Source organism: Micromys minutus (genome assembly GCF_963924665.1).
Source record: "Micromys minutus genome assembly, chromosome: 23".
Taxonomy (NCBI): domain Eukaryota; kingdom Metazoa; phylum Chordata; class Mammalia; order Rodentia; family Muridae; genus Micromys; species Micromys minutus.
In genome coordinates this window covers 18,629,487-18,641,999 of record NC_137958.1, presented here as the reverse complement: position 1 = coordinate 18,641,999, position 12,513 = coordinate 18,629,487, and the positions used below count along the sequence as shown (strand labels likewise).

General features: G+C 36.8%; 1 protein-coding gene across 1 annotated transcript in view; it reads left to right on the top strand.

Annotated features, from left to right (window-relative positions):
* The window catches only part of PCLO (piccolo presynaptic cytomatrix protein), a gene marked incomplete at both ends in the record, with an annotated part of 299,800 nt that overhangs the window by 144,636 nt on the left and 142,651 nt on the right, over positions 1–12,513 (top strand). Inside the window, one exon of the mRNA XM_080936500.1 lies at positions 269–2,286. Within this exon, the coding sequence (XP_080792626.1) occupies positions 269–2,286 (2,018 nt within the window). The remainder of the gene's footprint in view (positions 1–268; positions 2,287–12,513) is intronic.

The window sequence follows — 12,513 nt, the reverse complement described above, 5'->3', positions numbered from 1 at the left end:
GTTTTTGTTCACATTTTCGCTTTCATTGGATGTCTTGGCAATATATTTTTAAGTCCATGTGCATTTTTGTTTCTCCATGGTTATTGCTGTTGTCGTTGCCTGCATGTGCCTGCATGTTCAACACTGCTTTTCTTCCGCATCTAATTAGGTTAATCTGTGGATTTGCATGCAGTCCCATTCATTGCGCTCATCAGGATAAAAGGGCTTTCAGACCCAAACGGCATCATTCATTCTGAGAACTGGACTGTAACTCTACCCTGTATTTCAGGTGAGGTAATGGATTATTCAAGCAAGACTACAGGTCCATACCCAGAAACACGCCAAGTCATTTCGGGAGTTGGGATTAGTACCCCGCAGTATTCCACAGCAAGAATGACTCCACCTCCTGGACCCCAGTATGGTGTGGGAAGTGTTTTGAGGTCATCTAATGGTGTTGTCTATTCTTCGGTAGCAACTCCAATCCCCTCCACATTTGCTATCACCACTCAACCGGGCTCCATTTTCAGCACCACGGTCAGGGATTTATCTGGCATTCATACAACAGATACAATGACTTCATTATCAGCCCTGCATCAAAGCCAGCCAATGCCCCGATCGTATTTCATAACAACAGGTGCATCAGAAACAGACATCTCAGTAACCAGCATTGACATCAATGCCAGCCTGCAAACTATTACTATGGAAACTCTTCCTGCTGAGACAGTGGACTCGGTTCCTACCTTAACCACAGCGTCTGAGGTGTTTTCCGAGGTCGCCGGAGAGGAAAGCACACTTTTAATTGTCCCTGATGAAGACAAACAGCAACAGCAACTTGACTTGGAGCGAGAGCTCCTGGAACTGGAGAAAATTAAGCAGCAACGCTTTGCTGAAGAACTGGAGTGGGAACGTCAGGAGATTCAGAGGTTCCGAGAACAAGAGAAGATTATGGTTCAAAAGAAGCTGGAGGAGCTGCAGTCTATGAAGCAGCAGCTTCTCTATCAACAAGAGGAAGAGAGGCAGGCGCAGTTCATGATGAGACAGGAGACACTAGCCCAGCAACAGTTACAACTTGAGCAGATCCAACAGCTGCAACAACAGCTCCATCAGCAGCTTGAGGAACAAAAACTCCGCCAGATCTACCAGTATAATTATGACCCCTCTGGGACCTCTTCTCCACAAACCACCACTGAACAGGCAATTTTAGAGGGTCAATACGCTGCTACAGAAGGCAGTCAGTTTTGGGCCACCGAAGATGCCACTACTACATCGTCTACTGTAGTAGCCATTGAAATACCACAGAGCCAAGGATGGTACACGGTTCAGTCTGATGGCGTCACTCAGTACATTGCCCCCCCTGGCATCTTGAGCACTGTTTCAGAGATCCCTCTGACAGACGTTGTTGTAAAAGAGGAGAAACAACCCAAAAAGAGAAGTTCTGGAGCTAAAGTTCGGGGGCAATACGATGAGATGGGCGAAGGCGTGGCAGATGATCCGCGGAATTTAAAAAAGATAGTGGACAGTGGCGTGCAGACTGATGACGAAGAAACTGCTGATCGGAGCTATGCAAACAGGAGAAGAAGAACTAAAAAAAGCGTTGATACCAGTGTGCAAACGGACGACGAGGATCAGGATGAATGGGATATGCCTTCCAGGTCCAGGAGAAAAGCGCGGACAGGGAAATACGGAGAGAGCACCGCAGAGGGTGACAAGAGCAAACCCCTTTCCAAAGTCTCCAGTGTAGCAGTTCAGACAGTCGCAGAGACATCTGTGCAAACTGAGCCACTGGGGACCATAAGAACACCTTCCGTACGAGCACGGGTGGATGCCAAGGTAGAAATAATTAAACACATTTCAGCGCCTGAAAAGACTTACAAAGGGGGCAGTTTAGGATGCCAAACAGAAACAGATTCAGACACACAGAGCCCTCCATATCTGGGTGCCACATCTCCACCCAAAGACAAGAAACGCCCAACACCTTTAGAGATCGGTTACTCTTCTTCTCACCTTCGGGCAGACCCCACAGTCCAGCTGGTTCCTTCCCCGCCCAAATCTCCAAAAGTCCTTTACTCACCCATCTCACCGCTTTCCCCAGGCAACGCCTTAGAACCAGCCTTTGTACCTTATGAAAAACCCCTCCCTGATGACGTAAGTCCACAGAAAGTACTCCATCCAGATATGGCTAAAGTCCCCCCGGCAAGCCCTAAGACAGCCAAGATGATGCAGCGTTCAATGTCTGACCCCAAGCCTCTGAGTCCAACAGCAGACGAAAGTTCCAGGGCTCCTTTTCAGTATTCCGAGGGCTTCACGGTAAGAGAGATTCTGCTCAGTTAGAAGACAATGGATGAGTTGATGTTAATCATGTGTTTGCAGATTTAGAAGGTAACAAACCAGCATGTAGAAAGTGAGATACCAAAATTGAGGGAGAACTGGTCATTATAAATGTGGCAGAGAATTCGGGATGGTGATGGGAGGAGAAAAGACCACATTGACTTTAAAGCTATAGACAAACAGGAAAAGTTAGTTGTTTTATGAAGTTTGAGCTTCATAAAATTCTGCCTTCATATCAAAATGTCTGAATTGTAGACTGCTCGCAATGTATTTCACTAGCATTCCTTTTATGCATGGGATGGGATAAACATTGAATATAAACAAACAAGGATAAGGATGAAGACTGAACATGCATTTACATTAGGGGTAACAAATCTCATTACTAGGGTGTTGGTCAAATGCATGTGGTCAGACTCTTCTTCTAGCCGGGATATTTACTATAAAAGCTTACCATAAATTCATTGACTAAGATGGGGGTAGAACGAAGTACAATACATTAGGTCCAGTTTATCCATGCTTATCTGTGGTAATTTTCTTAAACTAATTTCAAATGAGCCTCAAGAGTTTGTAGAAGTATAACTAAATTGTGTTTTCTTTAACAGTAGAGGTTATTTGATGGGGCACAATTTTGCCTCAAGGGAAGAACTAAATATGTTAGGCATGTAAAAATGCTGTAAATGTGAATGAGAAATGTTAATTAATCATAACAATAGACATATTGTAATTAATAAAATCAATTATATATGGTTTATGCATGAGTTCAGTTTTGAAAAAAAATTCAAATTAAAGTTTTCCCTAGTGTAGTAGGTTTTTCTTTTTAGCTCTGAAACTTCTAAGCGCTATTTCCAATTATCTCTATGTGTTAAAGCAGTGTCCATAGTTTAATAATATAATATAATATAATATAATATAATATAATATAATATAATATAATATAATATATCTCTGTGGTAAAATAGTTATGATGCTTATAATCATATTAGTTCACATTTCACATCTAAATTTTTCATATTTGTGGTAGGTTATTATTATCTTTGTATTTCCTTCTTTCTTTTTCTGAATTATTTATTTATTCACTTTACAGCTTGATTGATGGTCCCCTCCCCCCTTTCCTCCCAGTCTCACCATGACATCCCCTCTCACCATTTTCTCTTCCTCCTCTTCCCAGAGAAAGGGAGGCCCACCATGTGTACACACCTACCAGGTACAGCAAGTCAGAGCAGGACGGACCACATCCTCTTCCACTGAAGTTAGACAAGGCAGCATATAGCTTTGAGAAAGGGATCCAAAGGCTACAACAGAGTCAGACACAGCCTCCCTCTCCAACTGTTAGGAGATCCACAGGAAGAACAAGATGCGCATGTGCTACATATGTGTTAGAGGCCTACTGGTGGTTCAGTCAATGTGAGCCAAGTTTAGTTTACACTGTGGGCTTTGTGTGTGTGTGTGTATGTGTGTGGTATCCTTGAATACACCAGCTTTCACATTCCTTCCACTTTTCCACAAGTCTCCCCGAGCTCCACCTACTATTTGGCTGTGGTTTTCTGCATCTGTTTCTCTCAGTTGGTGGATGGATGAATTCTATCTGAAGACAGTTTTGCTAGGGTCCTGTCTGCATAACATTAATAGTGTCAGGGATTGGCTCTTTCCCATGGGATAGGTCTCAAGTTGGGTCAGTCATTGGTTGACTCTTACCTTAATCTCTTTTCCAACTTAATTCTTAGGCTTCGTGTAGGCATAACAATTTTGGGGTCAAAGGTTTTGTGGGTGGGTTGGCAGCCTTATCCCGCCACTGAGTGCCAAACCTGTCCTACAGGAAGTGGCTACTTTAGGCTTCTTAACACACCACCATTGCTAAGAGTCTCAGATAAAGTAACCCTCATAGACTCCCTGGAGCTTCCCCATCACTGCTCTCTGTCACATCCTAGAAATACCCTCCTCCAGTGATTTAGATTCAGTCACATGGCTCTCTCTTCTTAGCTCTCCCTACACCTGATAGCACCACTCTTTTCCCCATACCCTCTCCCACCCAACTCCCTCCCTATGTCCCCTTATGGATTAGATTTAAGCATCCTCTCTTGAGCACTCCTTGTTACTTAGTTTATTTGGATATGTGGGGCCTATCATGGGTATCCTGTACTTTATGGTTGATATCCACTTACCGGTGAGTACATACTGTGTATGTCCTTCCACTTTTTTTCTCTATTAGATTTAGTGCATAACGTTTTATACTGTGGTCTTTGATCCACTTGAACATGAGTTTTGTGCAGGGTGACAATCTGTGTTATTTTACTTCCAGACATCCAGTTAGACCAGCACCATTTGTTGAAAATTCTTTTTTTTCCCACTGTATGATTTTGCTAATTTTGTTCTCAGCCTATTTATCATGTGCATAAAAGAGGGTTACTGACTTCTTTGAGTCAATTTTATATCTAGTCACTTTGCTGAAGGTTTTTATTAGCGGGAGGAATTATCTGGTAGAATTCTGGGGCTCACTTATGCATACTATCATATCTTATATGATTGGTTTTATTGTGCTTAAGTATGTGCTTTATGTTCCTAATCACTCCAAGACTTATCACATGAAGGGGCATTGTATTTTGTCAAAGGATTTTTCAGCATGTAATGAGATGACCATGTTTTTTCAGTCTGTTTATGTGGTGGATTACATTGATGTATTTTTGTATATTGAACCATCTCTGCATCTTTGGAATGAAGCGTACTACACTTCGCTAGTATTTTATTGAGTATTTTTACATTAAAGATAATAAAGGTAATTGGTATGAAATTTTGTTTTTCTCTTGAGACTTTGTGTGATTTGGTTATCAAGATGAATCTGGCCTCATCAAATGAGTTTAATAATGTTCCTTCTATAACTATTTAATGGGATAGTTTGAAGAGTATTGGTATTACCTCTTCTTTAAAAATCTGGCAGAATTTTGCACTACAACCAGCTGGTCTTATGCTTTTTTGGTTGGGACACTATTTAATGACTGCTTCTGTTTCCTCAGGAGTTATCGAACCCTTTAAGTTGTTTACCTGATCTCAATTTAACTTTTGTAAGTGATCTCTATCAAGAAAATAATCTGTTTCTTCAAGTTTTTCCAGTTTTTTTTAGAGTATAGGCTTTTGAAATATGAGTTATTGATTCTTTAAATATCCTTGTACTATGATGTTATATTTCCCGTTTCTTTTCTGAGTTTGTTTATTTGGATACTGTCTCTCTGTCTTTTGGTTAGGTTGTCTAAAGGGTTTTCTATCTTGATAATTTTCTCAAAGAACTAGCTCTTATTTTCCTTGATTCTTGCATTTTTTTCTAATTGATGGATTTCAGTTCTTATATTGAGTATTTCCCTCATTCTACTTCTCTTTGGTATGTTTGCTTTGACCCCAAAGTATGGTTTCTATACCCCATGATGCTCCATTGGAGAACACTAAGTGTTCCTTTGCAAACAGTTGTCAGTTGGAGATAGTTTCTTGGTTAGGGACTAGAGCTCATGTTCACCTCCACTGTCAGCATTGTGAGCCCATCTGGTTTAGAATTCTGCAGGCATTGTGTCTGTTGCCACAGTCTCTGCAAGTACACATGTGCAATAATCCTGTTGTTTCTGAAAAACATACCATTTTCTTGGTGTCTTCTATCCCCTCTAAATCTTACAATATTTCCAACCTCTTTTCAACTGAGTTCCCTATGCCCCAAGAAGAGACATTTTTGATGGAGATAGTTCATGTTGCACCACGTTTTCTAAAGTCTCTAACTAGCTACACACTGTCTAGTTTTGTGTCTCTGTATTAGTTCTTAAGTATTGCAGGAGTCATTCTCTGATGACTGAATGAGACACCGTTCTATAGATTTACTATATAATTTTAGTAAATCATTAGTATTTTGTTTGCTAGTAGGTCCATGGCCTATCTGGTCTTAGATTTTGGGTCATCTGAGCAATGTCAGATATGGGTTCTATCTCATAAAGTGGACCTTAAAATTAATCAGATAGTTACTCCCACAATATTTGTGCATCATACAATGTATAGTACAGGCAGGTCATCATTGTATATCTCAGGTATTTAGCTGTGCTCGTGCTTAACTTTCTTCTCTAAAAATGTGCAGAGCACCTTCAGTAGTATGAATACTTGTCAGGCTCTAGGTGGACACCAGTTTGACTTCTCCGTGCTCAATATAAGTGTTGGTTTCATCAATAAGATGTTTTCATCACTTTGTGGAGAGGACATAGTAGCCTTGGCAACAGCCTGAATAGTTTAGGGGTTTCCGTGTGAGCTCCCTTGGCTAACAATCTAATTAAATAAAACCCATTTTATATACAGGAAGTTTTGGTTAGTGGCAAAGGATGTTTAATTGCAGCCTTTGTCTTCTCTTCATTTTGTGCCTCCATATACATTTTATGTTTATATTTTAAGAAATATTTGTATGTAGGTTTCCGTATGACCCCTCAAAAGTAATCTGTTGTGTTAATTTCCCTTTTCCATATTCCCTCCCTGTCTCAGTTACTGATCTAGTGGTATGAAAAGACATCATAACCAAGGTCACCTTTACAAAAGAAAGTAGTTAGAGGTATGCTTATAGTTTTACAGTCATGCAAAGAGTTCCACTAATATACTTATATATACTTTAGATCTTAAGTTTCATGTCCACCCATAAATTTATAACTAATATGTATAAATAATATTGCTATTATCTAATAGAATATAAATAATATGAAATGATATTCTTATTATTTAGTAGAAAATATATAATACATATGAAATGATATCCCTATTTAGTAGAATATAAGCGCAAATTTCATTTTTAGGTAAGGATTTTGTTAACTGGATTCACAGCATTATATAATGCACAGCAAAATGCCTGACCATTTTGCTTAATGTTTAATGGACTTATTTGTTATCAGACTATTTCCATTCTTCCAGGATTGAAAGGCTTCAATAAAATAGAAAGAGAAAGTTAAATCTAAAATAAATAAAAAATATTCACCCACGTGTAAAACTTGCATAATTCAGTGTTATATCTTTCATTCTGTTTTATCCTGTTTCATTTTTTTACCTCCTGGATGTTTAACATTGGACTTGTTTAGAGTTTATTTCAACCTATTTTTATGTTTATTTGTGGGGCATCTATAGCAGCAACTCCAAGAGGATTTTGTAATTCAGAGGAAACAAAACATGTTTCCTGTGTCCTCTCTTTTCTACAAGAAACCGATTTGCATCAGTAACCTAGGTAATCTATAACCACTGGAAGAAATGTTAATTCAACATGTCAAGAGAGAAGGTGACATTAGCCACAGCAAGAAAGCAATGTAAATTTTAAGAATTTCCCTCTGGCTAGAAAGATCTAAGTTCATTCAAAGATGCATGTGTCATGAAAAATAGCAAATCTTACATGATTTCTTCATTAAAAATATAAGATGATGTGTTTCAGGAAAAAATAACTAAACATTCCTCAATAATACATAGTACTTTTTGCCCCCTTCTTCTGCTCCATCCCCCCCCAAAAAAACTAGAAAGAAAAGTAAAGAAAAAAGTCTATTGTTGAACATTTCTCTAGGGCCATAGACAAACAAAGAGTTAAGACTTCATCGGTCTTAATGGAAAAATACTTGTTAAAAAATGGTTTATTTGTTTTTAGAAATTAAGCCAGTATCCTTTAGAAAAGCAGGTGCAATTTATGAGTTGAATGTTACAAAAATACATTTTGCTTCACTAATTGTTGCTTTGTAAATATTTTTAAAAAATTTGCAACCCTTCAGTGTCTATTCCAAGAGTAATTTCCATAACCAAAAATTGAGAAAGTTTGTTTTTATTAAAATTTTGTTTTAGCATTCTTGCAAAGTATAAAGATTAAGAAGTAACGGCTGAGTGGGTCTTTAAAAAGAAATTTTAATAAGAACTAATTTCCAGTACGTTTTAAGAAAATGCAAGATAAAAATCAGTCTAATAAAACTGATTTTGATTAAATCATATTTTATAGTGGTATAATGTAGAAATATTTACTCACATTTTAAAGACCTGAGTGTAAATAAATCATTATCTTTTCTAGGTCTGATCTTTCATTGTTTCTTACATTCACATATTTGCTGGGATTAAGTCTTACATTGTGAAATCCAACTCTATTAAAATTAAAATAAGCAATAATATATTAGTGTTTTTCAATATGTAGCAGTAAAATAATAGTTGTTAATAATTAACAAACTATCAAGTCTTATGATAAAATCAACTAAGATAAATGAACACAACAATATAGTTTCAGTTTTATTGCTTGCTCATAAATAATTTAATGTATTATAATTAATATTTAGGAGTTAATTTAAAGTAAATCTCAGAATATTTAATAAATACAGAATCCAGAAATTCGTATTTCAAAACATAAAAATTAGCATTCTTCTAAGAACAGACTCATATTCATGTCAATCAGTGAAAGACTTCTGCCAAAATTTTACAGTCAATATTTAACATACCAGTTTAGTAAACATTAAGGACTCTCTCAACTGAGATCTGAATGTAATACATGTAATTTACCAATGTAAATTTAATGTTAATTAGCTTCCTTAGTATTTCACACTATGACTTTCTTAACAACTCATGATATTTTCTGTTTAAACATTTATGAGGCTCTAACCATCTACAATAATACTACACACACACACACACACACACACACACACACACACACAAACATACTCCTGAATATACTTCCTCCCCAAATCACTTACACACTCAAAACATTTGTGTATCTATATTTCTAAAATTATTCCTGATTATTGGGACTTAATTATATACAGCATTAGCTATTATTAAGAAAAATGAAGTAGCAACTAAAAAATAATAAGTACAAAACTTTGGGGGAAACTGAGGATATATTTCAAGGTGTAAGTTATAGTTAGACAATGTTCTCCACTAATGATATTTACTTGCCATATTCTATATCTCAATGCAAATTTATATCAGATTATGGCCAGTTTTCGCTACCTAGTAAGACCTATTTTCTCATATTTGCCTGTCTCCATTTCACCCATATCACTAAACAAGGGCAAAGGAAGGATACAGTGGGGTGAAAGAGATCTGAATCTAATTTCTCTTTGCTTCTTTGAGCATGAATACTACTAACAAACTGCAGTCAACCCCCCAAATGGAGATGCCTGCCCAGCAAATGACCACCAACTACACCTCTCAAAGCAGTAATACACCCTCTGAAAAGTTCACAGAATTCCAAATGCCACACTATCACAAAAACTCGGCAACTGCAAAACCACATCTCTGCTAGTGCAGAAGGCATATCACAGCCAGCTGCTGCAGACAGTTCTGAAGCATTCTCCCATCTCTACGTCTGAGATAAAAACAACAACACATTCTTATAATTCTGTGTTTTTAAATATTTATTTATGTTAGGTATATGAGTACAATATAGCTGTCCTCACAAACACCAGAAGATGGCCTCAGATTTCATTATAAAATGGTTGTGAGACAAAATGTGCTTGTTGGGAATTGAACTCAAGACATCTGGAAGACCAGTAACTGCTCTTAATCTTTGAACCATCTCTCCAGCTCCTATTTCTTTTTTTGTTGTTTGCTTTGTTTCTAAATTGAACAACTTTATTTTAAAAAACAAAGATAAATGTACAGATTTTAAGCATTTTGGCATAAAAGTATACGAATACATTTTTGTCAGTACTTGATTTTTTTTAAAGGTTTGATAGTATGCATTAAAATCTTACTAAATACAATGAGCATGAACTACATGTAAAACATGATGTAACCTGGAAATATTCAAAGTTTTCTTGGTGTATAAAGATTAACCATAAGGGTTTTACATTTTCTTTTCTTTTTTTTTTTTTTTTTTGTTGGCCTTTCTTTTTTCTTGAACTTCATATAGTGTGTGAGTTGTTTCTGGAGTATTCAGAGCTTTCTGGGGTTAGTATCCAATTATCAGTGACTGCATATTATATCTATTCTTTTGTGACTGGGTTATCTCACTCAGGATGATATTCTCTAGATGCATCCATTTTCTTAAAAATTTCATAAGGTCATTGTTTCTGATAGCTGAGTAGTACTTGATTGTGTAAATATACCACGATTTTTGTATCCATTCATCTACTGAAGGACATCTGGGTTCTTTCCAGCTTCTAACTATTATAAATAGGGCTGCTATGAACATTGTGGTGCATGTGTCTTTGTTGTATGTTGGAGCTTCTCTGGGGTATATGATCAGAAGTGGAATAACTGGTTCTTCAGGTAGTACTATGTCCAATTTTCTGAGGAATTGCCAGACTGAGTTCCAGAGTGGTTATACCTGTTTACAACTCCACTAACAGTGGAGAAGTGTTCCTCTTTCTCCTCATCCTTTCCAGCATCTGCTGTCATCTGAATTTTTTATCTTAGCCATTCTGGTTGTTGTGAGGTAGAATCTCAGGGTTGTTTTGATTTGCATTTTCCTGATGGCTAATGATGTGGAGCATTTCCTTAGATGCTTCTCAGCCATTCAGTATTCCTTGATTGAAAACTTTTTGTTTAGTTCTGTACCCATTTTTAATAGGTTTGTTTGATTCTCTGGTGTCTAAATTCTTGAGTTCTTTGTATACCTTGGATATTAGGCCTCTATCTGATTTGGGGTTGGTAAAGATCTTTTCCCAATCTGTTTTCCTGACAGTGTCCTTAGCCTTACAGAACCTTTGCAATCCCATTAAGTCCCATTTGTCAATCTTTGACCTTAGAGCACAAGCCATTGGTGTTCTTTTCAGAAAATTTTCTCCTGTGCCTATGTGTTCTAAGGTTTTCCCTACTTTCTCTTCTAATAATTTCAGTGTACCTGGTTTAATGTGGAAATCTTTGATCCACTTGCACTTGAGTTTTGTACAAGGAGATGAGAAAGAGTCTATTTTCATTCTTCTGCATGCTGAGTGCCAGTTGGACCAACACCGTTTGTTGAAGAGGCTATCCATTTTCCATTAAATGTTTACAGCTCCTTTGTCAAAAAATCAAGTGACCATATATATGAGGGCTCAATTCTGGATCTTCTATTCTATTCCACTGATCCACATGCCTATCTCTGTACCAGTACCATGCAGCTTTTTAACACAATAGCCTTGTAATATAGCTTGAGGTCAGGGATAGTGATTCCCGCAGATGTTTTCTTGTTGTTGAGGATGGATTTCGATATTCTAGGTCTTTTGTTAGTCCAGATGAAATTGAACATTGCTCTTTCCCACTCTATGAAGAATTGGGTTGGAATTTTGATGGGAATTGCATTAAATCTGTAGATTGCTTTTGGTAATATGTCCATTTTAACAATGTTGATCCTTCCAATCCATGAGCATGGGAGATCTTTCCATTTTCTGAGATCTTCCTCAATTTCCTTCTTTAGCGATTTTAATTTCTTTTTATACAGGTCCTTCACTTGCTTAGTTAGAGTCACACAAAGGTATTTCATATTGTTTGTGACTATTGTGAAGGAATTCCAGAATTCTTACTATGTCAGGTATATATTATTTTAGTATAGAGAATATTCATACATACACATTATATAACATTGCATAAGGTTTTACCTGTATTTGCATAGTTCTAATATACAGATCACTTAATTCCTGTAGATGGTAAATATATTTTATTTAGTACTTTCAAGAAGAATAATCTGAAATCTGGTGGATGTTCTTTGAATGCCTACACATACCCATAATAAATGTTGCTATTAAACAATCTTGTTAAAGTTTCTCTAATACAAGGATAGGCACATCCCCACTGTTAGTTTAGTTAGACACTTTGAGTAAATTCCATCCTAACTGTAGGCTTTATGCTCTCTGCAGAGCGGCTGCTTTAGTAGTTATTCACTTCTTTGAGCCTTTACCTGAAAACCTTGCTTAACATGCTAATTAAGAGTGTAGATTTATTAACATTTCCTAAATAACTCAGTGTGACAGTTGATTTTCCTTTGCATGTGAAAATGTTTACACAAGTTTCTTCAGTGTGACATAGGTATCAGGACCAAATGTTCTTACAAAAAATCATTCTAAAAAAGAGTATATTCAGAAAAGTCATCTTTATTGAAAATTAAACTAGTTTTTTTTTTAATGGAAGAACTAACCTGTTTTTAAATAAACAGAGAAATGTACAATAGGGTTGTATTTCCTGGATTATCTATTGAAATACTATCAAAAATCGTTTCTACTTCTGTATAGAATTGGGAATTGAAAGCAAATTTAA